General features: G+C 54.9%; 11 protein-coding genes across 11 annotated transcripts; 8 read left to right on the top strand and 3 right to left on the bottom strand.

Annotated features, from left to right (window-relative positions):
• Nucleotides 1–32: 32 nt before the first annotated feature.
• On the top strand, nucleotides 33–1,010 carry CLAFUR5_01581 (Negative regulator of the PHO system; the record flags this gene model as incomplete). Its single annotated transcript, XM_047900729.1, has 1 exon — nucleotides 33–1,010. One exon carries the CDS (start codon nucleotides 33–35, stop codon nucleotides 1,008–1,010), a length of 978 nt encoding a protein of 325 aa, XP_047755161.1.
• A 761-nt stretch (nucleotides 1,011–1,771) lies between these two features.
• On the top strand, nucleotides 1,772–2,574 carry CLAFUR5_01580 (uncharacterized protein; the record flags this gene model as incomplete). The annotated part of the gene is made up of 4 exons (XM_047900728.1): nucleotides 1,772–1,950; nucleotides 2,094–2,222; nucleotides 2,270–2,459; nucleotides 2,515–2,574. 4 exons carry the CDS (start codon nucleotides 1,772–1,774, stop codon nucleotides 2,572–2,574), a joined length of 558 nt encoding a protein of 185 aa, XP_047755160.1.
• Nucleotides 2,575–2,820: 246 nt separating this feature from the next.
• On the bottom strand, nucleotides 2,821–5,015 carry CLAFUR5_01579 (Phosphatidylinositol-3-phosphatase SAC1; the record flags this gene model as incomplete). The annotated part of the gene is made up of 3 exons (XM_047900727.1): nucleotides 2,821–2,982; nucleotides 3,033–4,756; nucleotides 4,811–5,015. 3 exons carry the CDS (start codon nucleotides 5,013–5,015, stop codon nucleotides 2,821–2,823), a joined length of 2,091 nt encoding a protein of 696 aa, XP_047756694.1.
• A 348-nt stretch (nucleotides 5,016–5,363) lies between these two features.
• Nucleotides 5,364–6,198, top strand: CLAFUR5_01578 (GTP-binding protein ypt5; the record flags this gene model as incomplete). Its single annotated transcript, XM_047900726.1, has 4 exons — nucleotides 5,364–5,436; nucleotides 5,489–5,535; nucleotides 5,588–5,779; nucleotides 5,836–6,198. 4 exons carry the CDS (start codon nucleotides 5,364–5,366, stop codon nucleotides 6,196–6,198), a joined length of 675 nt encoding a protein of 224 aa, XP_047756695.1.
• Nucleotides 6,199–7,005: 807 nt separating this feature from the next.
• Nucleotides 7,006–10,809, top strand: CLAFUR5_01577 (uncharacterized protein; the record flags this gene model as incomplete). Its single annotated transcript, XM_047900725.1, has 8 exons — nucleotides 7,006–7,528; nucleotides 7,856–7,970; nucleotides 8,026–8,080; nucleotides 8,170–8,189; nucleotides 8,245–8,318; nucleotides 9,459–9,662; nucleotides 10,343–10,482; nucleotides 10,723–10,809. The coding sequence occupies 8 exons, from the start codon at nucleotides 7,006–7,008 to the stop codon at nucleotides 10,807–10,809; spliced, it is 1,218 nt and encodes a 405-aa protein (XP_047756702.1).
• A 3,764-nt stretch (nucleotides 10,810–14,573) lies between these two features.
• On the top strand, nucleotides 14,574–15,891 carry CLAFUR5_01576 (uncharacterized protein; the record flags this gene model as incomplete). The annotated part of the gene is made up of 3 exons (XM_047900724.1): nucleotides 14,574–14,879; nucleotides 14,933–15,416; nucleotides 15,791–15,891. 3 exons carry the CDS (start codon nucleotides 14,574–14,576, stop codon nucleotides 15,889–15,891), a joined length of 891 nt encoding a protein of 296 aa, XP_047755287.1.
• A 772-nt stretch (nucleotides 15,892–16,663) lies between these two features.
• Nucleotides 16,664–18,340, top strand: CLAFUR5_01575 (uncharacterized protein; the record flags this gene model as incomplete). Its single annotated transcript, XM_047900723.1, has 1 exon — nucleotides 16,664–18,340. One exon carries the CDS (start codon nucleotides 16,664–16,666, stop codon nucleotides 18,338–18,340), a length of 1,677 nt encoding a protein of 558 aa, XP_047756700.1.
• Nucleotides 18,341–18,390: 50 nt separating this feature from the next.
• On the bottom strand, nucleotides 18,391–19,486 carry CLAFUR5_01574 (uncharacterized protein; the record flags this gene model as incomplete). The annotated part of the gene is made up of 3 exons (XM_047900722.1): nucleotides 18,391–18,558; nucleotides 18,643–19,399; nucleotides 19,449–19,486. 3 exons carry the CDS (start codon nucleotides 19,484–19,486, stop codon nucleotides 18,391–18,393), a joined length of 963 nt encoding a protein of 320 aa, XP_047756701.1.
• Nucleotides 19,487–19,890: 404 nt separating this feature from the next.
• On the bottom strand, nucleotides 19,891–21,500 carry CLAFUR5_01573 (Delta(14)-sterol reductase; the record flags this gene model as incomplete). The annotated part of the gene is made up of 3 exons (XM_047900721.1): nucleotides 19,891–20,960; nucleotides 21,013–21,353; nucleotides 21,418–21,500. 3 exons carry the CDS (start codon nucleotides 21,498–21,500, stop codon nucleotides 19,891–19,893), a joined length of 1,494 nt encoding a protein of 497 aa, XP_047756698.1.
• A 1,340-nt stretch (nucleotides 21,501–22,840) lies between these two features.
• On the top strand, nucleotides 22,841–24,683 carry CLAFUR5_01572 (uncharacterized protein; the record flags this gene model as incomplete). The annotated part of the gene is made up of 2 exons (XM_047900720.1): nucleotides 22,841–23,030; nucleotides 23,086–24,683. 2 exons carry the CDS (start codon nucleotides 22,841–22,843, stop codon nucleotides 24,681–24,683), a joined length of 1,788 nt encoding a protein of 595 aa, XP_047756699.1.
• Nucleotides 24,684–25,026: 343 nt separating this feature from the next.
• Nucleotides 25,027–26,313, top strand: CLAFUR5_01571 (Serine/threonine-protein phosphatase 2A activator 2; the record flags this gene model as incomplete). Its single annotated transcript, XM_047900719.1, has 1 exon — nucleotides 25,027–26,313. One exon carries the CDS (start codon nucleotides 25,027–25,029, stop codon nucleotides 26,311–26,313), a length of 1,287 nt encoding a protein of 428 aa, XP_047756696.1.
• Nucleotides 26,314–26,324: the final 11 nt, after the last annotated feature.

Genomic DNA, 26,324 nt, shown 5'->3' with positions numbered 1-26,324 from the left:
GAAGTCTGGGCGGCGGCCACAAAATCGAGCCCATGGACAAGCGCCACCCCTCCAGCTTCCAGCAGCTGGAAAAGCTGGGCGAGGGCACCTACGCTACCGTCTTCAAAGGCCGCAATGGCCAGACCGGCCAATTCGTCGCTCTCAAGGAGATCCACCTCGACAGTGAGGAGGGCACGCCCAGCACCGCCATCCGCGAGATTTCGCTCATGAAGGAGCTCAAGCACGAGAACATTGTCAGCCTGTACGATGTCATACACACCGAGAACAAGCTCATGCTGGTCTTCGAGTACATGGACAAAGATCTCAAGAAGTACATGGACAGCTACACGAATCCTGTCGGGGGTGCACGCGGCGCCCTGGATGCCGCCACTATCAAGAGCTTCATGTGGCAGCTGCTGCGCGGCATTGCATTCTGCCACGAGAACCGAGTGCTCCACCGTGACCTCAAACCTCAGAATCTGCTCATCAATGCCCAGGGACAGCTGAAGTTGGGCGATTTTGGATTGGCGCGCGCTTTCGGCATCCCTGTGAACACTTTCTCGAACGAGGTGGTTACCCTTTGGTATCGTGCGCCGGACGTCCTGCTTGGCAGCAGGACATACAATACAAGTATCGACATCTGGAGCGCTGGCTGTATCATGGCGGAAATGTTTACTGGCCGACCTCTGTTTCCTGGTACCACCAACGAGGATCAGCTGCTCAAGATCTTCCGCCTTATGGGCACCCCTTCCGAACGCAGTTGGCCAGGTATCAGCAGCTTCCCCGAGTACAAGCAGACATGGCCAGTCTATGCGACCCAGGAACTGCGCGCCTATCTGCCTCAAGTCGACTCACTGGGACTACAACTGCTTGGCCAGCTGCTACAGTTGCGTCCAGAAATGCGATGCAGCGCACAGCAGGCTCTGGCGCATCCGTGGTTCGCAGAGCTGAATGCACGTTCACAACAAGCTGCCCAGGGTGGCTTCACACAGCCGCAAGGAATGGCCGTGTCACAGCAGCGTGCCTACTAGATCGCGTTGCGAGGTGGAGGATTGTCACTTTAGTGAGCGCTTCGACCTTTTCAGCGTGGACTTCAGCATTGACGACTTACGTTGCATGATCTGCTCAGTAGCCAGGAGTTCTAGGGGAGAGAATGAGCAGCGGACTTTGAGCCCCAGGAAGCATCTGAGAAAGTTGATCTTACTTGGTCGACACCAACTACAAAAGCGGCCTTCGCCTCAAGGCGACGAGATAGCGGCATCAGCAACAGGCGACTTCGTAGAGTTGTGCAATGTTGAACCACTTGCTCAACCCTGGAGTACGCATGCTTTTGCCCCCCCCCCATGATGAGACCTGTTGGACTAACAGGCTCGTGCATCATGCGCAGCAACAAGGCTATTCCAAACAGCTTCCAATGCCTGTGTGGCAGTAGCGCAGGAATACTCTCGGCCCCAGCCCGAAGCGGCTCACTCCACGTCACTCAAACTCAGAGAGTAGCCAACATTACCATTTCGGGGACAAGCTTTCCCTTTCGTTCCCGCTAACAAGCATAAGCTTTGCATACTCCTGAGCTTGATTTGCAGCTTGTCTTCCCAGATACCCTTTAAGCAAGCGATCGACGGCGCCCGTGACGCGACCTCGCGGTCTTCCGATTGACAATCTGTCATGCAGTATATATAAGTATCCCTCAATGTCTCCGCACTGTTCACATCACGTTATTACTCCAGTCCGACCACACCACCGCGAATAGTTCATTGGCATATTTGTTGATAACTCTTGACCATCACTCGCCATGAAGTCGACAGCTGTTGCTACCTTCGTGCTCTTTGGCATTGCTTCTGCTGCTTCGCTGCCAGGCCAGCCGTCGTATGGAAGCAAGAAACGTGCATGCTGCCCAGCTGAGATCGCGTTAGCCACTGGCATACATCTGAACATTAATGGCCAATACTCCGAGTTCAATACCACTCAAAAGTGAGTAACCTGGATCGCACTGCCTGTATAGTCCTGTGGACTTTACCCCTGCTATGGTGGTACATCAGACTCGGTTGAGCTCGTTTTGTGCCGCACTGGTCTCGTCATCTCCAGCATCCGCATACTAACGACTTCACAATCAGAATCGAAGACGCCGAAAAAGCCCACCCCGACGGCCCTTCCACCCAGATCTACGAGCTGATCGGGCAACTGCAAGCAAATGTGCAAGGAGGCCAGAACCTTCGTCTGTTTGCACGTACCCATGAGACAAGGTAGTTCACTAAACCGACACATCTTGCTGACTTTTGTCATTTCAGAGCCAGCAAATCGCCCCTGCAGGCAACCCGGCTATCCCAGGACTGGCAATGTACGCCGCCGCGGAAGAGACAGAGAAGGCACAGGCGAACACTGCACTCAACGGGAACTGCGCCCATGACAAAGCCACTCTGGAACTGTTGAAGCAGGAGATCACAAAGGGCATTGCGCTCAACCAAGCAAATTTGAAGGCTGTAAGTCTCCGGGATTATGACTCGACGACGATGTTGGCTGACTGAGTTGTACTAGGCCGTGTCCGAGTGCGACTTCAACCTGGTATTCCCGCCAGAGAACGAGATGGGTGTTTAGATCTGTTGTAAGGCGACGCTGATCATACGAAGCGAGACGTAGAAACGATTGCCAGGCAGCCACAGACTGCTGTGAGGAAAATCTATAATAATGAATCTAATCGCGAAGACTGCTGTTCTCGATCTTGTGCGATCTTCTGTTGTCCTACCTTACTCACAGGCGCCGCCGATTCCGCATTGCGCGGCCATCTCTATTGCCGCAGTGCGTATAACATGCAGGTAACGTCTGGGCTTCGAATAACGGTGACTACTCGCGCCTCTTCTTACCCTCTTCGAGAATACCAAGACGAGCATCTGGTCTGCCAGCGCCGACCAAAGCGCCGACAACAGGGTCCTTCCCAACCCTGTCCAAGGTGTCTTGGTACGCCTCAACTGCCCACTGAGGCGTGTTTAGCTTCGGCCAGTTGACCTGCGTAAAACATTAGCACTGTCATATTCACGCGGTAAGTAACCACTCACGTAAAGGCTGCCGTAGTTCCACATGAACCTGCCCGAGTACCCTGCAACGGCGAGACTGAAGAAAGTGAACATTCGTAGCGGCCATATTGTCGAATCCGGCAGACGATTGGTGCTGACGCTGACTGCCACGAAGAACACGCAGAAGCCGAGCACATAAGGCACCGCCTGCACGATTAGAGGTCTCCGGTCTGCGAATTGGTGCGCTGAGCCTATGCCGGCTGTCTCTGGGGAGTATGCGCCCAGGAACAGGTCGAAGGCATCCTGTCTAGGTCCATCTGCGAAGTTGTTCCGTACGTATCGCGTACAGCTGTTGCTAAGATCTTGCAGCATGCCAGCCCTTGTGCGATTACCCGTACGCGTAAAGTCCGTCTTCAAGGCGCCTGTACCAGAGTACGTCTTGGACACTACATCTGCGTTGTCGGCCCAGACATTGCGGAACAAGTGTTCGAAGGTTTGATCGTCTTGTGCAGTCTCGCCAGATCGCAAGACACCAAGATCGACCAACATACGTGTGAGAGCCCATCGGCCAAGCATCGACTGCACTACATTGGTTCGGTCGAGACAGTCCATGCAGTTGGTTCGAACGACGGCAGTCTGCTTTCGTCGAATGTCGATGCCTCCCGAAGGCTTGTCGATGCCATGGAAGTAGCCACCTGCGGTAAGTCCATCTTTGAGCTGATCCAGCAGAAGTTGTGCCCGGTACCATTTCAGACCCTCGGTCTCATTGTGAAAGTCGAAGTAAACGTAATGCAGATGATCATACCAGCTGCGTTGGTCACCCGGCTCAATCACATTGAACTTCTCATTCGTCTTGCGATCTGCCTCTGTAGTCTCTCGAGGATCGGATTGCAGGATCTTGACGAGTTGTTCGTACGCATCCTTGACACGCATTTCGCGTCCTTTTTGGTTGACCAGATTTACCATGTAGTTCTCGCCATACAGCTGAATCTGCTCGTCAAAGTGCTTCCTGGCCGCGCTCGCGGCAGCTTCGACGCCGCGAATCTGGAGTTTCGGTGTGTAATGTAATGTGTTCACCTCAGCCCAGAAGACTGGAACACTGCCACGAGTCTGCACATAGGAAAGCACTTGCGTCTCAGGCCCGCTGACAGGTTTCTCCTTCGCGTACCCTTGATCGCCAGCGTAGCTAGTCATACCACTCGATGCATTGTCGTTGAGAATGATGGCTTGTTCTGTCTCGTTGTAATTCGAGACATGACCTTCCTCATCGATACCGCGCGACAAGTAACGTGTGCCAGTTCTGTGCCTCGATCGGCGAGTGATAAGCACGAAGGTGAGGAAATTGCCTTTGATCGATGTGTTGGTGATGCTCATCATGCCATACACTGCTGGCAATATGTATGGGTCCACGGCCGGTTGTGGTCCTGATGACAGTCTACCCGACGATCTACCAGTCCGGAAGTCCATGAGGGAGGATGAAATGTGGCGGTTCCAGAAGAAGCGGTCATCTGCGCGTTGCCACAAAGGCTCGTTCGTGTCGCCCCGGGCCTGCCGTTGGAAACTGTTGGTCAGGTCGAAAGAGTAAGAAAAGTACATCGGACCAGTCTTCAGCAATGTCTTCAGATATGCAAGGTACGTATCCTCATCGGGATCGTGGACTTGGCGTTCGCGCAGTGGTAAGAACTCTGTCGAGACGACCTTGTAGATCTGATGGCCTTTCATGCGGCCGACCGGTTGGGATTTGGTGATGATGATCACATAGCTATCTAGGCGAGCACTTCAGCATGCTGCAGCGCAACGCCACGAGCTCAGGAGCATACCTAGTCGGAGTTTGATGATGCCCAGAATGCCGGAGATGCTGGAGACTCGATTGCCGCCCGTGAGTCTGCCATCGTTGAGTCTTAGATCGCCAGACGGCCTGTCGATGACCAAGGTTGGCGCGTTTGGCGAGGAAGGCGAGGAGAAGGCATAGTAGGTAGCGGATGCGTGCACGTTGATGTCCCGGAAGGGGAGCGTTGCACTCATAGTCGGTGAAGTGTATGTGAGTGTGCACCGCACACGTTACTTTGCAATGTCCGCGGTGTGTTGTGATGAAGTTGGTGTAGATATGGTGTTGTAGCGCGGGAGTTCACATGTGCGAAGGAGTTAGGCAGTGGTGTCTGGAAGCTTGACCCTTGCCGCATGACGACGTTCGCCCTTCACGACCGCCAGGCTTCTTCATACACCCACCCAGCTCCATCCACCACCACCACCCCTTCGCTCCGATAACACCGACTCGACCACCCGGCATCCTCATCACAGCAAGCGAGGCAGCAAACCACATACACGAGTTCGACACCGAAGCCCGCGACACTTCCATCCCCGCTGCTTGCCATGGCGGCCAGAATGCAGCAAGGCGGGCGTCCCGGCGGTGCTCGATTTGCGCAGTTCAAGCTGGTGCTTCTGGGTACGCGCGATACAGACTCGCGATCGCAGGGAGGGCTGCTGACCATATCTAGGAGAATCTGCCGTCGGAAAGAGTTCACTCGTACTGCGCTTCGTCAAGGTGGGCGTTCGCGAGAGCTCATGCGCTCGGCCCCGATCTGACACGTGAACAGGACCAGTTTGATGACTACAGAGAGTCCACCATCGGCGCCGCCTTCCTCACACAGACCATCGCCCTCGACGAGCAGACTACAGTGAAATTCGAGATATGGGACACGGCAGGGCAGGAGCGGTACAAGTCACTAGCACCCATGTACTACCGCAACGCGAATTGCGCAGTCGTGGTTTACGATATCACACAAGCGGTGAGATTCAAGTCTTGGGCCACGGGCACATGAACACGCAGCTGACAACAGGACAGAGCTCGTTAGACAAAGCGAAAGCGTGGGTCAAAGAGCTTCAACGACAAGCCAACGAGAACATCATCATTGCGCTCGCAGGCAACAAGGCCGACCTTGTTGCTGAGCAGCCCGACAAGCGTGCAGTTCCTACCGCCGACGCCGAAGCCTACGCAAAGGAGGCCAATCTTCTATTCTTCGAGACCAGTGCCAAGACAGCAGAGAACGTCAAGGAGCTTTTCACAGCCATCGCAAAGAAGCTTCCGATCGAGCAAGCGAGCCAAAAGGGTATGCGTGGAGCGGCTGCCAGGCCAGGAGGTGTAGATCTGGGCTCAAGGCAAGATCCGGGTGCTTCAGCTGGCGGACCCGGCGGGTGCAACTGTTAGCGATTTGGACATGGTAGCTGCATCTGGTGGATTCGGAGTTTTTATGTCAACAATACCAAACTTGAGCGTCTTTCTCACACAAGGCGACATCGTGCGCATGGGAACCGGACAGTACCTTTTCTTGACCTGCGGATACTGGGCTAAGGTGTTGGAGCGCGACTAGTCCTACAGTAGGTAGATGGCCGATTCGATGTGTCTCACGATCAATGCAGCCCCGGCTCCATGCAAGCCTGATATATGAGCTTTGCAGCGCGGCACGATGGAGCTCAGTATATCGACCGGAGCGAGCAATATACCTCGATTTCCCATGCCAAGCCTCCTCGCGAAACTGCGCGCAACAGCAGCGCATCAATGAATGTGTGGAGGCCATACTTCGCACACATTGCTCGTCGTCCATGTTCCACCTTGAGATGACTTCGACCGCTTTGTGCTCTCTATGCTCTACAGCATCTTCGCGTGCTGGAGTCACCGGTGCCCTTGGCTTCAACTTTACGGATTCTAACCGAAGTGCTACAATGCTGGCATTTGCTAGGATGATCGGTCCGCGCCATTAGCAGTAACGTGATCCCAACGCACGAGAACGCTGAGCCTGTATCTCATGTCAGATCCATGCTACGTTTAAGCGCAGCGCGGCTGGTGCTTCGGGCCTAGCGCTTGTAACGCGCTTGTTCCATCCCGGATCGCAACCACGACATACAGAGCCAGAAACACACATATGCACTCCAGGCTCCAGGGACATACTGCGAAAGCAACAGTTGCCTTATCAGATTTTCAAGGCCATCCGTCTGTCTAATAGAAGCGTCAAAAATGGCGCGTAGATCACAGCGACTGTCCACAGGCAATGGATCCGCCTCCAAACACAAGCGAAGCGCTTCCGGCAATGCGACTTCAGATTCCACGGCAAAGAGGCCTAAGGCACAGCATGCTACACCTGTCAAAAGCCAACACTTTCGCCAAGACGGGGATTCTGATGGCGAAGAGTCCCACGATGACCATGAAGATTCTCCCTCAGAAGAGACTGGATCCGATTTCGCAGCCGCCGAGAAGCTCGACCCTGCTGATGAAGCGACCTCTGGAGACGATCACGACGAGGAAGACGATGATGACTCGGGTAGCGACGTCGCATCTGCCGCACGATCGCAGAAGCAGACGAAAGATGTGTGGCGACCCGGCGTCAAAGCTGGTCTAGGACCTGGCAAGCAACTCATCATCAAGAAGCCAAAGCCAAGAAGCGCTGGAAAGATACCTTACTCCGACGAGACCATCCACGAGAATACTCTACTTTTTCTGGCCGACCTTAAGGCGAATAATGACAGACAGTGGCTAAAACGTGAGTGCCCCCACTGCCAGATTACATAGCACCTAGAGTACTGCTCTTGTGGGCGGATGTGGCAAAGGTTGCTGGGCATATCGCTTGGCCGTTGTTGTGCATTATTGTGCACTGCAGGCTTCGCTTCAGTCCGACCCACATGTGTGTCGATGTGGATATTGCAACATGCGGGACTCCTGCCCGACTGATGCGCATGCAGCAGCGGCGCCGTGGCGCTTGTGATCCTTGAACTTCGGCCTTGCCTAACCGAACTGCTGTGCACATCGAGGAGATTTCTAGAGCTAGATGTGTCATTCCTAAAGCCGTGAATGCTGACTGTTACCACAGTGCACGATGCCGATTTCCGACAGTCAGAGAAGGATTGGCATAGCTTCGTGGAGCAAATGACTGAGAAACTTGTGGAAATAGATGACACAGTCCCTGAGCTCCCAGTAAAGGACGTGTAAGATCATCGACTGGCCAGGTCGTGCTGGACGGGACTGACATCTGCTTTCTAGGATATTCCGCATTTACAGGGACGTACGTTTCTCAAAGGATCCGACTCCATACAAGGTATGTCTAGTTTCAGTACCGACTTCCCCGGCAGTAGTGGTGTGTGTACATTGACTGAAGACGCACTAACGCGGTGCACCCATACGTAGGCCTGGTTCAGCGTTGCATGGTTAGTTGCATCTCTTCAACAACCCGCCAACGGCGGCAGGCTGAAAGGAGTACAGGTCCCGAGCTGGACGAAAGTCCTCAGCATACGCTCATTATTATCTTCAGATTGCTCCGGATAAGAGCTTCATCGGTAAGTGCATGAAATGCATATCTTTAACGTGATGCGCACAATGCTCGAGGCATCGACCGCCCTGAGCCCACATGGCTTCGACCAAGCTGCGCACTTTACGCGACGGCGGCCTGGACGGAGCGCACTTCACCACTACTGGCATATGCTGCAGAGGTATCACAATGCGATCGCATCGACGTCGCGGACTCAATGAAGGTCTTTTGCGCGTCTCTGGCATGGGAGTCATGGACATCCTTGGCTTGTGGTGTTCGACGGTCGAGGCAGACACGCGTCTGCCCGACATCTTGGCCTTTCCTAGCTCTTACACGGCTTCGTGATTGAGTCTGATGGGTGTCTTTGGAGAGCCGCAGAACGCATCGTTGGGAGCCTCGCCGGCGCTCTGGGCCCAAGGCGCTGGCAGAAGAGCCTGACGGTACGCAAGAGTCGAATACTGGACACTTTTTTTGTGGTGTGTGTGACGATCGGGCCAGGAAAACAGCTCCTGCAATGCTTTGAAAGCGCTTTCGATGTTGTCGGCGAAAGGAAGCCTTTGTTGGCGCGTCACCATTGACTATGCGGTGTTGCGCTTCGTCGAGAGACGGTGAACATGTAATCCTCGGGCCCGGAGGCTCGATGCTCAACACCGACATTATTGTCATGATCGATGCCAGAGCGTACGCCGGGTAACGCCCGTCGGACCTAACAGGCTAGCAGCATCCGCGGAACATCCCAGTCCTGCACCATCGCCTGGAAGACATACAACGACAAGACCATCGGAAATATATCGCCTTTCGGCTGTATGGCAACCCCATGAACCCAAGACCTAGATAGTCAACGCTGCTGAGACGTAGCTGGATGCTGGAGCGACCCAGAACCCTCGACAGCCTCGACAGAATGTGAATGGGTAACTTGCTGAGCGACGAAGCGAACGACGCGTCTTTCGGCACGCACTACAGACCACCGATATCTGATGACCACCCTGGACATGCTTGCGATGCCTTGGGACAAGACATGATGTCCTCTTCGCTTTTGAGCACCTCTTACTGCAGAACCCTCGCATTTCTGGCGGACGAAGATTGTTATCGTTCATCAGAGATGATCTCTTGACACTTTCTCGCCTTTTGGCTTGATAGAAGGACCCATCGCTGACAGAATCGCTAGGTGGAGGGCTTTGGCATCCTGAAGCTGGACCAACTGCGTCCATGCGCCGAGCGATCGATCGTGATTCGAGTCGTTTGAAGAGCGTATTGATGGACGATCGCATACGGAAGGAGTTCCTCGATGGGTGTGGTAAGAGCGAAGGCGCGGCAGTCAAAGCCTTTGTCAAGAGCAACCGTGAGAACGCGTTGAAGACAAAACCTAAAGGTCAGTCGAATCCCGCTTACAACCCATCTGACTGTGCATCGTGAATTGTGCTTGGTGTGCTTGAGCTGCCACCGCCATCCTGCTGTCGTCGCGTCTCAAACTCGTTTTTGCCATTGCTCTGGGCGAGCATGTGCTGGAGATTAGATGCCGACTCAGGTCTGATCTCTTGTTGACGGTCACACCGCGATGGCTAAGGGTTTGCGAGTGCCAACGGACGCGAATTGACCCAACTTCGATGATGAGAGAAGAGCAGAGTCCATGTCCTCCACGGGCCCAACAAAGTCTGCCGTGTGGCACCGTCGCGACGGACCGAACGGCTACAATCTTGAGTCGTTAGCTCTGCATCCCAGTTACCAGCCCGACGGTCAAACAAGTTCGAGCTACAGATCTGGTCGGTCGCTGACGAATGCCGACCGGCAAGCCATCAGCGGTTGCAATGCTGCTGTCTAAACTCTTCCTGCTGGTCAAATTGTGGCTGTGTTCCGCAGCGAACGCTTTTGATCAAGCATCAGGCGAGGAGCTGAAACGTATCCCATCGCTCTGCTGCCCAGCTGGGACCTTTGCTCACTCAGCATAATCGTCACATTGTTAGCACATGTCACCTACAGTCAACGCGGATACCACATAGATCTTTCCTCTCGTCGGTCAAACCCAGATATCACTAACTTTCTAAATACTAGGCTACGATGCGGACCACGCGGACATCGACCTTCTGAGACTTCGCAACTTTACGATAGGGAGAAGTCTGACCGACCCAGAGGTGGTGGGCAAGGCTGGGGTGCTACGAATCGCACATTTGCTCGCATGTCTGAAGCCCTACGTAAGTTGCACCACTACCCACCTGTTTTTTGCTCCTCGGTTATGTCAGAGTCGTGTCTCGACTGAACCGTGGCGCGTCGCAAAGCCAAAATCCTCTCTCGGCACCTCTGGCGAACTTCACGGGCAGGCTGCGTAACCGTACGAAAGACATGCTTGTCGCGCCTTTCTTCCGGGTGCTACTGCGACTAGAGATCTTGTTCCACGCACCGACTTGACCACGAGCTGACCATGCTTGACTTAGATCACTTACGTGAATTCTGTGATCAGTCCAGACGAGAACCAGTCAGACGAAGATGAAGGGGACGAAGAAGCAGATGATTCTGAGTAGACTCCGTGTTACAATACTGTCGTAACGATACATCTGGCTGCTCATAGCCATAGCGGATTAGCAGTCATCATACTTCCTCGAACAGCGTATCCTCGTCTGTAGAGGGCCCTCGGTCGCGTCCATGATCAGCAACCTTGTGACTTCCTTTCCCGGTCCTTCCACCGATAACCTTGCGTAAGCTACTTCCTGTATCAAGCTTGAGCTCATTGAGCTCCTCGCTCGCTGTATATTCTCAATGTCGGGCAGACATACATAGTAACAAGAAGTGACACGTTTTGCACTGTCGTTGGACACTTGCATCCTGTGGTGCAGCCACACTGCTGTGCTGGCAGCATTTCTCCACCTGCCAGCAGGAAGAAGAGCTCAACAGAGACTTCGACGCTACGAGGATATAGGGCAAGGCGTGGCCTTGAACGGGCATCCTGAACCCAAAACTGTACACAGCGTGCTAGGATATGGCGGGCCGTTGCAGTACATTTTCATCATGTGATTTCTACCCTCTAGGGTCTGACAGCACAAATCGGCGATGGCAAGCTCTTCCTGTTGCAACTTTCTGCAGGGCATCGGGAAGCTGAGACCTACCTTCAGGCTGCACTCCTAGCTCTACGCAAAAGATCTCGTAACGTTCCAATCTCGCTCCGTCAGTGGCACGACTGTCCATGGCCTAGCGAGGATGTGCCTGTACAAAACGCAGAAGCGTCGGATGGTGCTGAGCTTGATACGCTACAGTACAAAAGTCCGTCAGCTGAGGCCGACCAAATCAGCTTCGCGTTCTGTCGGCATTGGGAGACTTCGCCGTGTTGGTTCGGAGCACCCCTGGATTTGAGCCAGAATATGTAGCGGTACGTGCCGGCGCCTCTGCTGTGCTACCTGCCTGGGTCGGGGAGGGTGACGGAACATGCTAGCAATATTTCCTGGGAGCTCGCGTTTGTGTATGCTCTACGCAATGCAGTGCTCTCGTCTCACGCCGTCATGGCAGGCGCGCTTTGTGAGCAAAACTGTAGTCCTGGAGGCATGGTCTTAGGTAGCACCTTCAAGCCAACGTGACGGATAGCAGTAGCGTGATCAATCGTGTAATAATGGCAGAGCGGATCCCTTGCTGTGCTGTGTCCGTGGGCTTCGCGATGAGGGTGACGGCAGCCACCCGGCGGATATTCATGTGCTTGGACGTGCACTAACGAGCTCACAAGAGCCTGCAGTCGAACAGCTTCGCTCTCCAATTTGTGACATCCATGCAACACATCGCAATGAACGTGTCACGAGCGTCTGGCGCTTGTTAGTGAAGTCGCTTCGATGGAATGGACAGCGCGCCGTACCGATGTCGCGCATGTCTCGGCATGCGTTCCATGATTACAAGACCGTCCTCCTCACACCAGCAGAGGAGACGTCCATCGATCTTGATATCTTGACGGGGTGTTGCTGCTGCTGCGCGCCAGAAATGTGATGAACTTGTACATTGGAACTGTGAGCTCGCTCCTTCTCGGCCATTGAAGTCCCCCTTCGTACCACCGTTTCTGCCGATGTTGATGCTAATGCTCAGTTGCATGCCTAGCCGGGAAGACTGGTGGGGTCCTATTAAGTAGCTGATCGCGCTGTCATCGCGATTCTCGTCCTCTCACCTCACATGCCTGATCAGGGTTTCTGTTTGTCTTTCTGAACGCACCGCCTTTGCCACGCGTAGTTGCAGTGACGAGTACAGGATCAAGATCTTGATACCCTCCGGTATCTAGTCAACCTCACCCGCGAATCGCTCCATGCAAGGACTGACGTGACGCTGGTGCTAGCAGAAACCTCGAGCGCCATCGGGCTCTACGCTGGGTCCACAGATCGTTTGGACTCGCGCTTGGTCCAATCTTCGAGTGGCGTAAACCACTGTCGAGAGGGAAGCTGTCCGAGGTGAGCATTGCGCCAGAAATGCGGCACGTAGCTGCCCCATAGCGGCATAAGGTTCGGCTCACGCCCGTCGCCTCTTCGCCTCTGGAACGCTTCGGCCAGCTACTCTAGCGTCGTTCCGCTCTCACACACATGCAGTTCATCATGGGGCTGCATCGGGCATGACGTCGACCAACGGCCGGCACACCCTTGCCCAATGCATGTCCGCTCCAGCAATTTTTCTAATTGGCCGACAGGCGCATTTTGGCAACGTACGCTGCGGCGTAACCAGCTGGACCCGGCGGCATAGCGAGCACGGCCGAACGGAAGGCTTGGTGACGGCGGGCCAGTCGACGCTCTGCTGCGGCGAGAAGCAGCTCGAGTGTGGGAAATGTAAGCAGCTTTCGGTTGTCGACTTCTCCCTCCTCAAATCCCTGCGTTTGCCACGTTTTGCGGAAGACGAGGGCGGAGTGGGCGAGTGCGGTGTGATTGGGCCGCGAGGGTGTTTTCGCTTCTGCTGACCCAGCCTAGCGCGGAAGCAGCCCGTCTCGCACAGCTGAAATCCTGGATCGGTCGCCACTTCGACCAGTCAAATCAGCGAAACGGCGGTCGTCATACAGGCCCGCTTCCAGGAGGCGCGGTACGCCCGATACCACAGATCTGAGCTCGCGCGAACAGGGCTGATCTCAGTGGGCTGGCCACTCAGCGTGCGCACAGCAGGTGCCGAGGGTTTTGCTGCACGTAGACGAGTGCTAGCCCGCGATTAGAAGCACGAACCCTGCTGGCTGGGTCCTGCCTGGGCGGTGGGTTGCAGGCGGCGGACCGTCAGGCTTGCGTGGTCGGGAAAGATCAGCGCAGCAAACAGGCGTGTGCGGAAGAGGCGTACGAGGTAAGGTTGTCAGCGAAGGAGGAAGCATGCGACCCGAGGAAAGCAGCTAATAAGGGTACTTGTCGAACGACGCTGTTGGCTGCTGCTGCCAGCTGGTACTACTGCGACTACTAGTTGCTGCTGCTCGCCGCTCGCGCCGCAACCTGACCACGCTGACTTGTCGCTGTTGGTTGGCACCACGGTCCACGGTCCACACCACGTTTGCGCTCGTGCTTCACCCGCACGCACCTTCTCGACTACTTACCCAGCGCGCTGGGTGCATTTCCTTCAAGGTTCTCCCGCTCCCGAACTCCCATCTCCAACAAGTTCACTGCCGCGCGCGCTGCAGCGAGTGTGCTTCTTCCACCGACCGCTGCACTGCACTACTGGCCTGCACTTTGCGCGCGACACCACTACTCACCGCACGACATCATCACCTTCACAGCACCACCGCACCGCACCGCACCGCACCGCACCAAACCGCCCGCGCGTCACGCCGTCCGCCAAACGCCTGTTGTGCAACTGTCGGTCGCAGTGTCGCACGCTCGGGAACCTTCCCTGCAGCATCAGACGGCCTTTCGCCATCGGCCCGCGCCTTTGTGCAACCTCAAAACACCACCGACTCCGACAGAGAGGGTCGCTTGCGCATATCGCTACGAGCGCGGCTGCGTCAAGCAATAATTAATTAAGCGTCGGACCTTGCGCCCGCCATGTATCAGTCGCCCACCCAGCCCGGGGCCAATTGGACTCCCAACCCACCGCCAACATCGCAGGCCAACCAGCAGCCTCAGCAATGGGCCCCGAACACGCAAAACTCGAATGGCCAATACCACCAACCAAGGCCGAATCCAAATCAGGTGAGTCGCACTCGATGACTTGGACGACCTGAGTCTCGAAGCTGCAGCACGCCAAGATTCTGTCTGCGCCCGTGCCCAGCTGTACCTACTGTGATTCTCCCATCTGCAGTTGCAAGCTTCCTCTTTGCATCCGCAACTTCGCACACGACAACACATTGCGCATCAAGATGGGAGAATCAGCCTCGGCGGCGGCAGCGGCCATCGATCCCGCACTATCCTCTGAAGACAACATCAATACTGACCAAGATGATGCAAAGCAGCTTACGCCCATCTCGCAGGCAGTCCAGCAGCAAGGCGCACCGCCGGCCATGCAGACGCTTCAGCCAAACCACCCCGATCAGTACCGCGCTTTGCCTCCACCACAGCAAATGTACGGGCCACCATATCAGCAGCCGCAGATGGCCTATCCTCCCACTCAACCCGCGCCACGTCAACGTACCGCAATCGCCTGCCGCTATTGCCGACGACGCAAGGTAAGCATGATCGAGAACTGTTTCCAGTCTGCGCAAACTGATTACGCGTTTAGATTCGCTGCTCTGGGTTCGACCAGTCCGAGGATGGCCGCTGCACCAACTGCCAGCGCTTCTCACAGGAATGTGTCTTCACGCCAGTGAGCGCACAAACCCAAGCGTTTGTTCCTGCACATACAGTCTGGCGTGGTCAAAATCCTCCGCCAAACACACAGCTCTATGGCGCCTACGGTCAGCCATTGCCTCAACACGGTAACCGCGATCAGTACCAACAGCAACAGCAACAGCCGCAGCAACAGCAGCAGCCTGGCCAGTATCCACCTCCGCCCCAGGGCTACCAACAACAGCAGCCCATGTATTCGCAACAGGGCGGTCCGCAGGGCCAGAATGCAGAAGCTGGTCGCAAGCGTCCAAACGACGAGCCGCACACGCCAACTATCGCTCCGCCGAACCCGGGAGAGCAGTCGCAGATGCCACAGCATCGTGGTGCTGACGGGCAGCCGTATGGTTATCCTGACCCATCCGGTCTTACTCCAGCTGGTGCGTCGCCCACTTCTTCTACTACCTCGTATCGTTCCGCGCAGTATCATTCCCAGCCATATCATGCCCAATGCCAAGCCCAAGCGCGTCGTGCGTCGCCGCGGAGCACGTACTCTTACGATGCCTCGCGTGCATCATCGTCGCCGCATGTGCTTGGGCAGCCTGGCATTTCCACTAGCTTCCAGCATGGTACTGCTGTCCGTGATGGTCGCACTTCTCCAACATCTGCGGCAAACGCTCAGCGTCACGGCGGCAAGGTCCACGATCTCGCCAGCCAGCCCAAGATGGAGGAGCGCACCTCCACGGACAGCAGCATGCTCCAAGCTCTCAATCGTGGACCAAACTGAAGAAACGGTAGCTGACGCGTTCAGCAGAGAAAGATATCGATGGACACGCGGGCGGTGACCGCAAAGAGGATGGATATCGTCAGATGGTCGATGTGGGCGTCCAGGTGGATTTGATCGGCAAGGATTAATAGGCAGGAGCTGGCCTCCGCCACGAAAGAGATGCGCAACAAAGGGAGCTGGGTTCTGTCGCGCTCCGAGAACCTGATACATGCTTTCTGCAGGGCGTTGTGCTGTTATCTGGGAGGTTTCAAGTGGCTTGCTGCATCACAGCGCTTGCGGCGCCAAACGGCTGGGCGCCAGCAATGGGGTGGGTTTCGGTCGAGTTTTCGCAAAGTGTATTTGGTTTCTCGAGATCGGATTCTCCTCTGCTCTCGGTGGCCGAGCAATGTGTGTGCAAAAGAGGGCGAGTCTGGCAACAGATATGCGTGATGGTAAATAATAAACGGATGCTTCAGTGGCTTGTATGGAATATGAATGCTGCAGATTCCAACCGTGCACTTCCCTTTCATGATCTTGATTGCATATTTCTCATCAAGACGGATGAAGAGATGAGGTCAGTCCTGTTGCGGTGCGGCCCTGGCCGTTTTGCTCCCTCCATGACCCGTGCCGTCGAAAGCAGCACCTCAAGTTATCATCAGGGCTGCCGCTTCATGTTGTTGCTGTGATGCGACGGCAATCCTGTATGGAGTTGGGAGCATCGGGGCACGCCACAGCAAGAGCATACATGCACACAAGTGTCCCACGTCCTCATCCGACTAGTACGAGTCAAGCAAAGTGCAGCGAGCGCCGGTGTATGCTCTTCCACACCCGCATCAACACGACTTTGGCTGTAGCGACATCTCACACTTCCTGTTCTCTCCCTGCGAATTCGATCTTCAGAGTCGTGACATCTATCCGGCCATGGCGTCCATCGAAGCCTGGGCGCTCCCTCGACTCCAACAGCTCTTGCCACTTGACGACGAGTCGCTAAAGCAGGTCATTGGCTACGCAGACTCGCTGTCCAAGGATGCAGCCGCCGAGCACTTGAAGAACTTGCTAGGGGATGACGCGAGAAGCCTCGAGTTCATATCTACCTTCAACCTTCGACGACAGAACGCACCCGCGCAGGCTCCTGGCCAAGCCACGGGGACCACATCCAGCACTGCTGCAGCAGCCACGCCAGATACACCGAAGAGGTCGCGGCCTCAGAAGAAGAGAGCGAATATCCACTCTTTGCCCGCCCGCCAGCTGGAAGGTCACGGTGACACTTCCGGTGCCTACCAGAAACGCCATGAGCAAGATTATATGGCCGCTTCATTTCGTCAGAGGCACAAAGATCAGGTAGCAGGCAATCTTGCACTGCAACGCAAACCGGATGCAACCCAGATGCCACTGATTACAGATGATGCCGCTCCCACAAGTGCTCCCATCACCAGTAAGCCTCCCCCTTCTGCTTCCGGACCTCTGATATCAGACGCCCTTTCCACGAAGAGATCGGGTTCTACACGAGAATCCACTGCGTCTTCCAGAAATGCATCACCGTCTCCAAGAACCAAGATCAATATCGCTGGCGGTACCGCCATGCACGGAGCCTCGACTGCTCTATCCGACTTGGACTCTGCAATTCGTGCTCTCGAGGTGCAAATCAACCCAGGACTATCTGCAGGATCAGCAGCTGAGACGGAAAGACGCAAGTGCAATTGCATGGCCACGAGGCATCCCCTCCTCGACATGGCACCTAACTGTCTGCAGTGCGGCAAGGTCATCTGCGTGAAGGAGGGTCTTGGCCCTTGCACGTTCTGCGGCGCACAACTTATGGGCGCTGAAGAACTACAGAAAGTTCTTAGAGTACTGAGAGATGAACGTGGAGAGGCCCGGATGAAGGCTAACAATGCTGGACACAAGAAAGCAGATGTGGCGCAAGGAAAGGCAAGGGCGTTCACAGGTCGGGATTTCCTCGCACAAGCATCATCGTCGCGATCATCGCCATTGTCCTCCCAGCCATCTACTCCCGCCGGCTCGGACGACGAAGCAAGTGCGAAGGCGAAAGATCACAGGGACAGGCTTCTCGGGTTCCAGGCTAACAATGCCCGCCGCACACGAGTCCATGATGAGGCCGCCGATTACGACGTACCAACTGCAGGGACCAACATGTGGGCGAGTCCGCAGGATCGGGCAATGCAGCTGAAGAAGCAGCAAAAGATACTCCGCGAAATGGAGTGGAACGCAAAACCAGAGTATGAGAAGCGCCGCGTGGTGGCTAGCATTGACCTGAAGGGTGGGAAGATCGTGCGAAAGATGGCAGAGGTAGAAAAGCCAGATTTTGGTAACGATGACGAAGCAGAGGTGGAAGAGCACCACCAAAGCGCTCCCTCTGGTCAAGGAGGTGCATTCAGCCACAATCCGTTAGCTTCTGGTCTTATCCGGCCAGTTGCTCGCGAAGGTAAGGGAAAGGATACGGTTAGGGAGAATAGAAACACATGGCGGCGGGTGCAGATGGATGAAGATGATAACGAGCAGTGGATCCTGGATGGCGGAGTCTACGGCGGGCAAGCGACAGATCGCCCTTTGGGCGATGAGGAGCACGCTCAAGGATGAGAGCGCGGAAGTCCATCATCACCAATGGTGGCAGAAGTTCTCAGCCACCACTAGAATCCATTCCAAGCCTTCTTCTTCTCCTCCTCCCTCTCTGGTACCATCGCATAAGTCCCCTCTTTCTGACCCCACACGTCCCATGCACTCTCTCGTCCTTGCGAATATCCAGGCTCCCAATGATGTTGATCGTTCTTGAGCCGTACTCCTTCCGCTGCCCAGTCCTGTCAATATCACGTAAGTCAGCTGCATATCAACCATATCATACCACGCCTGCATCTCGCACATGTCGTTACGACCTCACATACCTGCATCCCACCAACCCAAGACGATAACTTCTGCCACGCAGTCGGTGCCTTTCGTCCCTTGGAAATGAACAACGTCCTCTGGACCGTGCCGCTCTTGAGCTCCATCACAGCAGGCTGCTTGAGCGCCACAATATCAAAGTCAACGAACCCTGCCTCTTCATACATATCTCGCATCTGGTCACCGGTGAAGCCGTTATGCTTGATTGTGTGCTTCATCTCCTGGAACTCGCCGCTTTCTCCAGCATGGCCATGATCTCGCTCAGTACTGAAGGGGAGGAAGTCAATAATGACGAGAACACCTGTGGCAGCTTTGAGGCGCTCGGCGAGACGCTTGATTGCCACGTCCGGATGCTCGAAGTGATGGAATCCTAATCCAATGCAGGCGATGTCGAATTCGTAGTATTCCGAGCTCTTGAGCTCGGCGGGTACGGCCTCGGCGAAGAGGTCTCCAACAACTGCATGGGCTTGCTCAGGGCTCAGACCTGATGACGAGGCGGCCTCGTTATACTTTGCGACCATGTTTTCGCTAATGTCAATGCCGGATATCGACGTCACGTATGGTCCCAGTGCTTTGGTGATTGCGCCAGTGCCGCAAGCGTAGTCCAGTAGCTTGACATCCTGCGTTCGCCTTTCTGGTGGTACATTGGGGTCGTTCCATTGTGCTCCGACCCAATCTTTCCGTGCTCGTAATGCGTCGGCTACTTGGTTGGAGATGTCGATTTGCCATTGCTTGGTACTGTATGTGGCTGACAGATCGCTATAGAATATCAGCGAGCTTCATCAGAGGTGCATTCAGTTTGATTTACTCGAATGCTTTGCGATTCGCCTCAGTGAAGGCACTCATGACGTTGATCCTGCCGGAGTGGCGCGTTTATTGCTGCAAGTATGGAGGCCGACGTCGAGTCAACACAGTATATCAGAAGAGCTATTTAGAGAGGAGTGATAGGAAGCTAGTGCAAGTGATGATCAGCGGGCATTTGCTATGGTGCCGTGCCGGTATATGTAGGGCTTGCGGAGAGTAAAGATCAAGTGTGCGGAGAGAAGTTGGGCCAAAGTCTCCGCCCTGGAACTCGGCATTGCACACCACGGCTTTCCGTGAGCTATAGCATTGGGTTGAAGAGACCTAGACGATTCTCTCAATGTTCTCGCGATTAAAGGATGAGCACGGAATGACGCGCCAGTGAGTACTGTGCTACTCTTCTCAACTGTGCTAAATTGTGAAACTGCTGGTAAGACTGTGGACTGCGCTTAGTAGATGCCAGGCACTATTCTGTAAGGAACCTTCTCACAGTACTTCTCCCAGTCCTTGCCATACTTGCGTCTGCATTTCTGATCGTCGCGCATCTCACGATGAATCAGCAGAATAGCAAAGTACAGCATGAAGAAGTAAGTGATGGGGATCGCAGCGCCCTTCATCCCGTCAGTGGTCACGAGACGAGTGCCCGGGTATAGGATGGAAGGTGTGATCTTGTAGCCGGCAGCAAGAGTTGGGAGACAGTATGCCCAGCTCATTATCCAGTCGCCCATGTAGTTGATGTGACGAGCCATTCCCCACCAGCCAGATGTCAACAGACGAGAGCCAGTCGTGGTCTCAATGTATTTTAGATGCGCGACTGAGGGATCGTCAGGGTTCGTGCGGAAGCGGTTCTTCTCGTTGTTGCTGGAACGGAAGATGTAATATCCAAAGAGCTGGATGCCGACAATGAGCAGCAGGTAGAAAGGACCAAGAACCACAGGATGTATGCTGAGGTAGCGAGCCTGGATTGAGTAGACCCATGGCACCCAGACAAGGTCACCAAATGACAGCATGAATCCAAAGCCATCCTGGATGAGGTCGATTGTGGTCAGGATAGCAGGCTCATTCCAGAGCGCATCCAATACGTAGACTGACTGACTGATGATGATAAGAAGCATTGAGTCGGTGACTCTACCATAGCTCTTGTACTGCTTGGCTGCAAAAGCCAGGTCCAAGATGATCCAGCCTAGCAAGCCCGGGCGCAGCTCCATGAAAGCCTTGATGTCGATCTCGCCGAAGAACGGAAGGGTCACTCGAGGGTTGAGCTCACGTCCAATGTACCAATCGTAGAGCAAGTTGCCGCTGTGACCTCCAGCTGCCAGCTCGCGCAAGTCCTTGTTGCCGGGCTTGACCTCGAAGGACTTGACGTAGACGAAAGTGGCAAGACCGTAGGCCACGATGATGTTACAGGTCAGAAGCTGGAGGTAGTTGCGGTTGATGAACGTCCACACTTGGAAGTCCGGTCCACGAACGACGGTGCCCGCCGCGCAGACGACGAGAATGGTGACAGCAGAGAGGAAGGCTTCAGTCATGTCAGCTGTGACTCAAGCGATGCTGATGGCGAGGTAGCATACCATTGAACCTGTACTTCAGCCTCCCGCCCGTCCTGAGTTCGGTGCCCTGGACTTCTTGCGCGGGCAGCAGAACGTATAGGAACAGGCTCAGGCCGTACCAAAAGAGGGTGCCCACGATTGCCTCGATATTGATCAGACCGGACCAGCCCGGCCAGCCGACTTCTGTCTTGAGCACGTCGAGTGCATGTTCCCAGCCTGCCTGTCGCGAGAGCACGCCGGGCGTGAACAGTTTGCGCGGGTCGAGGAGCGAGGGCGCAGGACAGCCGGTGACATCGTTGCAGAGGAATGCGAAGGCGTAGCACGCGATGGGAAGGCCGAAGGAGATGAGCGACGCGCCGATGCTGTATGCGACACACCTGTCAGCCATGCCGTTCGTGAGCAGAAATGCGCGTGATTTATACATACGGTCCTCCAAACTCGAAGCCGTGTTCTTCTTCTCCTTCTCCTTCCAGGGGCGCTGCAGCCTTTGCTGCGCGTTTGGGTGGCATCGCGAACGTGTGTCGCAGTGGTGGAGAAGTGGGAGCGATACGCAGCGTATTATACAGCAGCCATTGATCAGGCGTCTTGTCTTTGCACAGTGACACGACCAGAGCCAGACACAATAATCATACGATGTTGGAGCTTCACGCTGGACGCGTTGATGACGCACTACACGGCTGTGCCCGCTTGTGTCACTTCCACAACACACCCACGCCATGTACACAGTGCGCACAAATGGATGTCTATGACTGTCTTGGTAATTGCATACACACACACTACGGCACGACCACGTCGGGCCATCTCCGCCGAGTTGAGTATGTGGTATGTGCGGCCAATCTCAGTCGAAGGGTACTCCTTCTATATAGCAATGGCAGTGAAAGGGGTATTTTGCACGCCTGATGAACGAAATGTACCAGGACGTGTGCCTTTTCGTCTTGGTTCGCGCAAAGACGGGTGTTGTGGTGTTCAATGTTGTTTTCGAGACGCAAGAGTCGATCGATACATTTCATACCACGAATTTGATCCACCGACTCGAGCAGGTGCGATGGAGCAAAAATCGGTTTGATGTTCCACAGCAGGAGCTGGTGGCGAGCTCGAGTCTCCGGCAAATAGTGTTGCGTGGCCACGGTGGATCAAGCAACAGCCGTCGGGCCAACGACATTTTAATCCACAGCCACCGGCTCGAGTCAGTGGCTTACTTACTAGTTGCTCAAACTTGATTGATATTCGATGAAGAAATATTGCAAGAGGTCCACACTTTAGGGTTGCTTGGCAGTCTTCATGTCGCGGCCGTGTGGATGAGCCTATAGCCACCTTGGCCGTCAAACATGGCCAGTGGATATGGCTGTGGTGGATTCGTGGCTGGCAACACTACCGGCAAAGCAAGCTCGAAGCCGACAGGAGCCAAAAATAGTACGAGGATCCAATGGCGCCATGACATCGATGTATCGAGCGCCAACATTAAGTAGCAGACAGAGAGGCGCGGAACATCGCTACAGTATGCCACCAGAAGAACTTCAAACCGATCAAGTCGCCGACGGGTTGGGCGATGCTTGATCTGATGGCTTACGCAGGTCCGAAGCGGCTAATATCGTCGCCGCATGAAGGATGCTGGCATTGCAGCCACAGCGTGAGCTGAAAGCCCCCGAAAGGCTATCGCTCGTATCACTAATAAGCGCTGTAGCGACACTTCGCCAGATCGCCAACGGACCTACCTCTGCTTCCCCTCCTCTCGAGGAGCATTTCTTAGTACTGCAGTAATCTTGCGCGCGGCCGACGACCCCCATCGCAGACCAGACTGCCCTGCCGGAAATCAACGACCTCCGCTCCGCTCCTCCTTGCTACCACGATGAGATCGCTGGCCTCGACGATCTGCGCGCTTCTGACCGGGACACCGCACGTTTCTGCCTTCTCACTGCCGTCGATATCTTCGGTGTATAGGGCGAGCACCCACCACTTAGTAAAAAGAGCGGATGGGCACAGCACGGCGATACCTGCTGCGATTGAGATCGCGCCGAGTCAATATTGGGACGGAGATGGTACGACCTTTGCGCGATGGTGAGGTGTATGCGGAAGAGGCTAATGGAATCGCAGACGGACCTTGGTCATCATTCCCTCTACAAGTGGGCACCGCTGCTCAGAACATTCGCGCCTTCATCAGCACTGCATCGTTTTCAGTCCTTACCGTGGGCGCGGATGGATGCCCTTCTTTCTATCCCGGCGACTGTGCGAATCAGCGCGGATTTCTCTTCCTACCAAACAAGTCCCTGACATGGGTCCCGAACAGCATTTTCCAGATCGGCGTTGGCGTCAATCTCAACCAGGACACGACCGCCGACGCTGGCTTTGACACCGTCACTCTGGGATGGCAAGGTGCTGGAGGGCCATCTGTCGCGCATTCGACGGTATTCAATCTTGCCGACCCCAAATACTGGCTGGGCTCCTTTGGTCTAAATCCTCGACCTGCCAACTTCACGACCTATAATGATCCTCAGCCGTCATATATGCAGCAGCTGGTCAACAACAACACGATACCCTCACTGAGCTATGGCTACACCGCAGGTAACCAGTATCGTTTGAACCAAGTGTACGGCTCTCTTGTTCTCGGCGGCTACGATGAGAATCGTTTCGATGCGACCAAGAACGTCTCTATACCTTTGTATTCCGATCAGAGCCGAGACTTGCTTGTCAATGTACAATCTATCACCTCTGGAACGACCAATCTCTTACCTGGTGGTTCCATCAGCATGTTCATCGACTCCACGACAGCGCAAATATGGCTTCCGGAGACCGCGTGCACTGCCTTTGAGCAAGCCTTCGGGCTGACGTATGACAACACGTCGTCGCTGTACCTCGTTAACTCAAGCCTGCATACGACGCTTCAGCAGTCGAACCCGAGCGTGACCTTCACGATTGGTTCTGAGACAACTGGCGGCGAAACTGTCGACATTGTTCTCCCTTACGGCGCTTTCGATCTGCAGGCCACTTTCCCCTCTGTTCAGAATCCAAACACTTCCTACTACTTTCCTTTGAAGAGGGCACAGAATGAAACACAGTATACGCTCGGTCGCACTTTCCTTCAAGAGGCCTACCTGATCGCGGACTACGATCGGCAGAATTTCACGGTGGCTCCATGCATTTGGGACCAGGATAAAGTGTCTTCAGCGAGTCTGAAGTCAATACTTCGTACCAATGAAACCTCGTCAGATGGAGGTAGTGGCTCTTCGTCCAACACTGGAGCAATTGCGGGCGGTGTAGTTGGTGGTGTACTGGGGGCAGCCGTGATCGTTGGCGCCATCTTGTACTTCCTGCGACGGAGAAAGCAAGGAGAAAGGAGGCGACTTGCAGAGCTCGAGGGCAAGGACGCTGCTGTTGGTGGAGCCGGCAAGCATAGCGATGACTCTGCTGCGAAGGGCAAGCCATTCATATCGCAACCTATGGGAGGTGAGCTCGGCGGCGGTGATATCCACGAGCTTAATGCGCCATACAAACAGCAGGCACAAGAGATGGACAGCCCCTACAAAGTAGATCCCAACAAGCATGGCTATTCGGAAATGGAAGGAGGCGAGTATTTTGGACCTTCAAAGGGGGCGCCTGCAGAGATGCATGGAAGCGCGCCCATCTACGAGATGGCAGGCTCGGATGTTCACGAAATGCCCGCGGGGGAGAGGCCGACAGATGTGAAGCGATGATCTTTGGCGCCATCTTCTGCGTTTGAAAGCGTTGTCTGTTTGCATATACCTGGGCGATTCGGAGTTTAATCCTGTCATGACTGGAAAACGGTACGGCATGCAAGAGATAGATTATAATTGCAGGGCTTCTTACGACTGTGGTCGCGTGTATAGCTTCGCAATGTACAGACTCACATATACTGTATGGTTCGAGTTGCAAGTCCAGACCTGTTGGTGAATGTGCCGCATCAACCCATGATGAGCCCCACGTCGCGCGTGGTCATCGCCGTGCAGTCAAGCTCCTTCTATCTAAGCAACATCTTGATCGCACGGCACACGACCATCATTCAGCGAATGTTGCAACATGCCGAGTGCTACAGCCAGTCCGATAGCAGACTCTCTAACACCAGAGAATCCACCAGACCTATCGAAAGCGCTGCCCAAGCTTACACCTCGCCGACGACCGCGAACAGATGAAGCAGCCTCAATCCCACCACCTCCCACGCCACGCTTGCCGACGACTCCAGACTTGCGGTCGCACAAGTATACAGAGCCGAGTCGAAGAATCCTCTCTGAACGCGACCACCAGCTGTTCACAGCATCGCCGACACACGATCTCATAGTCAGCTTCGTCTTCAACCTCTCCGATGCGGTGCGCGACAGGACGGTAGCCAGTGTCGCCAAGTCGCCTGGAGCAGAGGACCCGGCGATACTTGCACTGCTGGCAGTCCTAGACGAGGCGGATCAGCTTCTCAAGAAGCACCCTGCCCTGGATACTGGATCGCGCTTTGGCAATCCTGCTTTCCGCGACTTCTTGCTGGCGGTAGAGAATGCATCGCCCGAGTGGCATAAGAGACTTGGCGTCGCAGACGACGAAGCTCAAGAGGAAGTGTCGACGTATCTGGCGAGTTCCTTCGGCAATGGAACGAGGATAGACTACGGCAGTGGTCACGAACTCAACTTCATCCTCTGGCTGTTATGCCTTCGGCAGCTAGGCATCGTCAAAGACAACACATTTGCTGCGCTCACACTCGTGGTCTTTCCAAAGTATCTACAAGTCATGCGGGATATTCAAAGCACATACTACCTCGAGCCTGCTGGATCCCATGGCGTCTGGGGACTCGACGATTACCAGTTTCTGCCATTCCTGTTTGGCGCCAGCCAGCTGGTCGATCACAAGCATATCCGGCCCATGAGCATCCACAATGATCTGATCATTGAAGAGTGCAGCAGAGATTATCTCTATCTAGACCAGATACAGTGGGTCAATGCAACCAAGACGGTGCAAGGACTGAGGTGGCATTCTCCTATGCTTGATGATATATCATCCGCAAAGTCTTGGGCTAAGGTGGAAGGCGGCATGAAGAAGATGTTCCTTGCAGAGGTTCTAGGAAAGTTGCCTGTCGCACAGCACTTCTTGTTCGGGTCATTACTGCCTGCGACCGATGAGATGAGCAAGGATGCTGAACAGCGGGTGGGCGATGAAGATGTTGGAGAGTACGAGGTCACTGTGGACGGCATGAAGCATGTTCACAGTGCCAGCAGCTGGGGAGACTGCTGCGGCATAAAGGTACCCAGCGCCGTAGGAGCGAGACAAGAGGCGCAGAAGAATGGTCAAGGTGGACAGCTACGCAGGCTACCTTTCGACTAGAGACCCGTGGT

The sequence above is a fragment of the Fulvia fulva genome, chromosome 1 (genome assembly GCF_020509005.1).
Source record: "Fulvia fulva chromosome 1, complete sequence".
NCBI classification, from domain to species: Eukaryota; Fungi; Ascomycota; class Dothideomycetes; order Mycosphaerellales; family Mycosphaerellaceae; genus Fulvia; species Fulvia fulva.
Note: the sequence above shows the minus strand (reverse complement) of the source record. Positions and strands in the feature narration are given on the sequence as shown.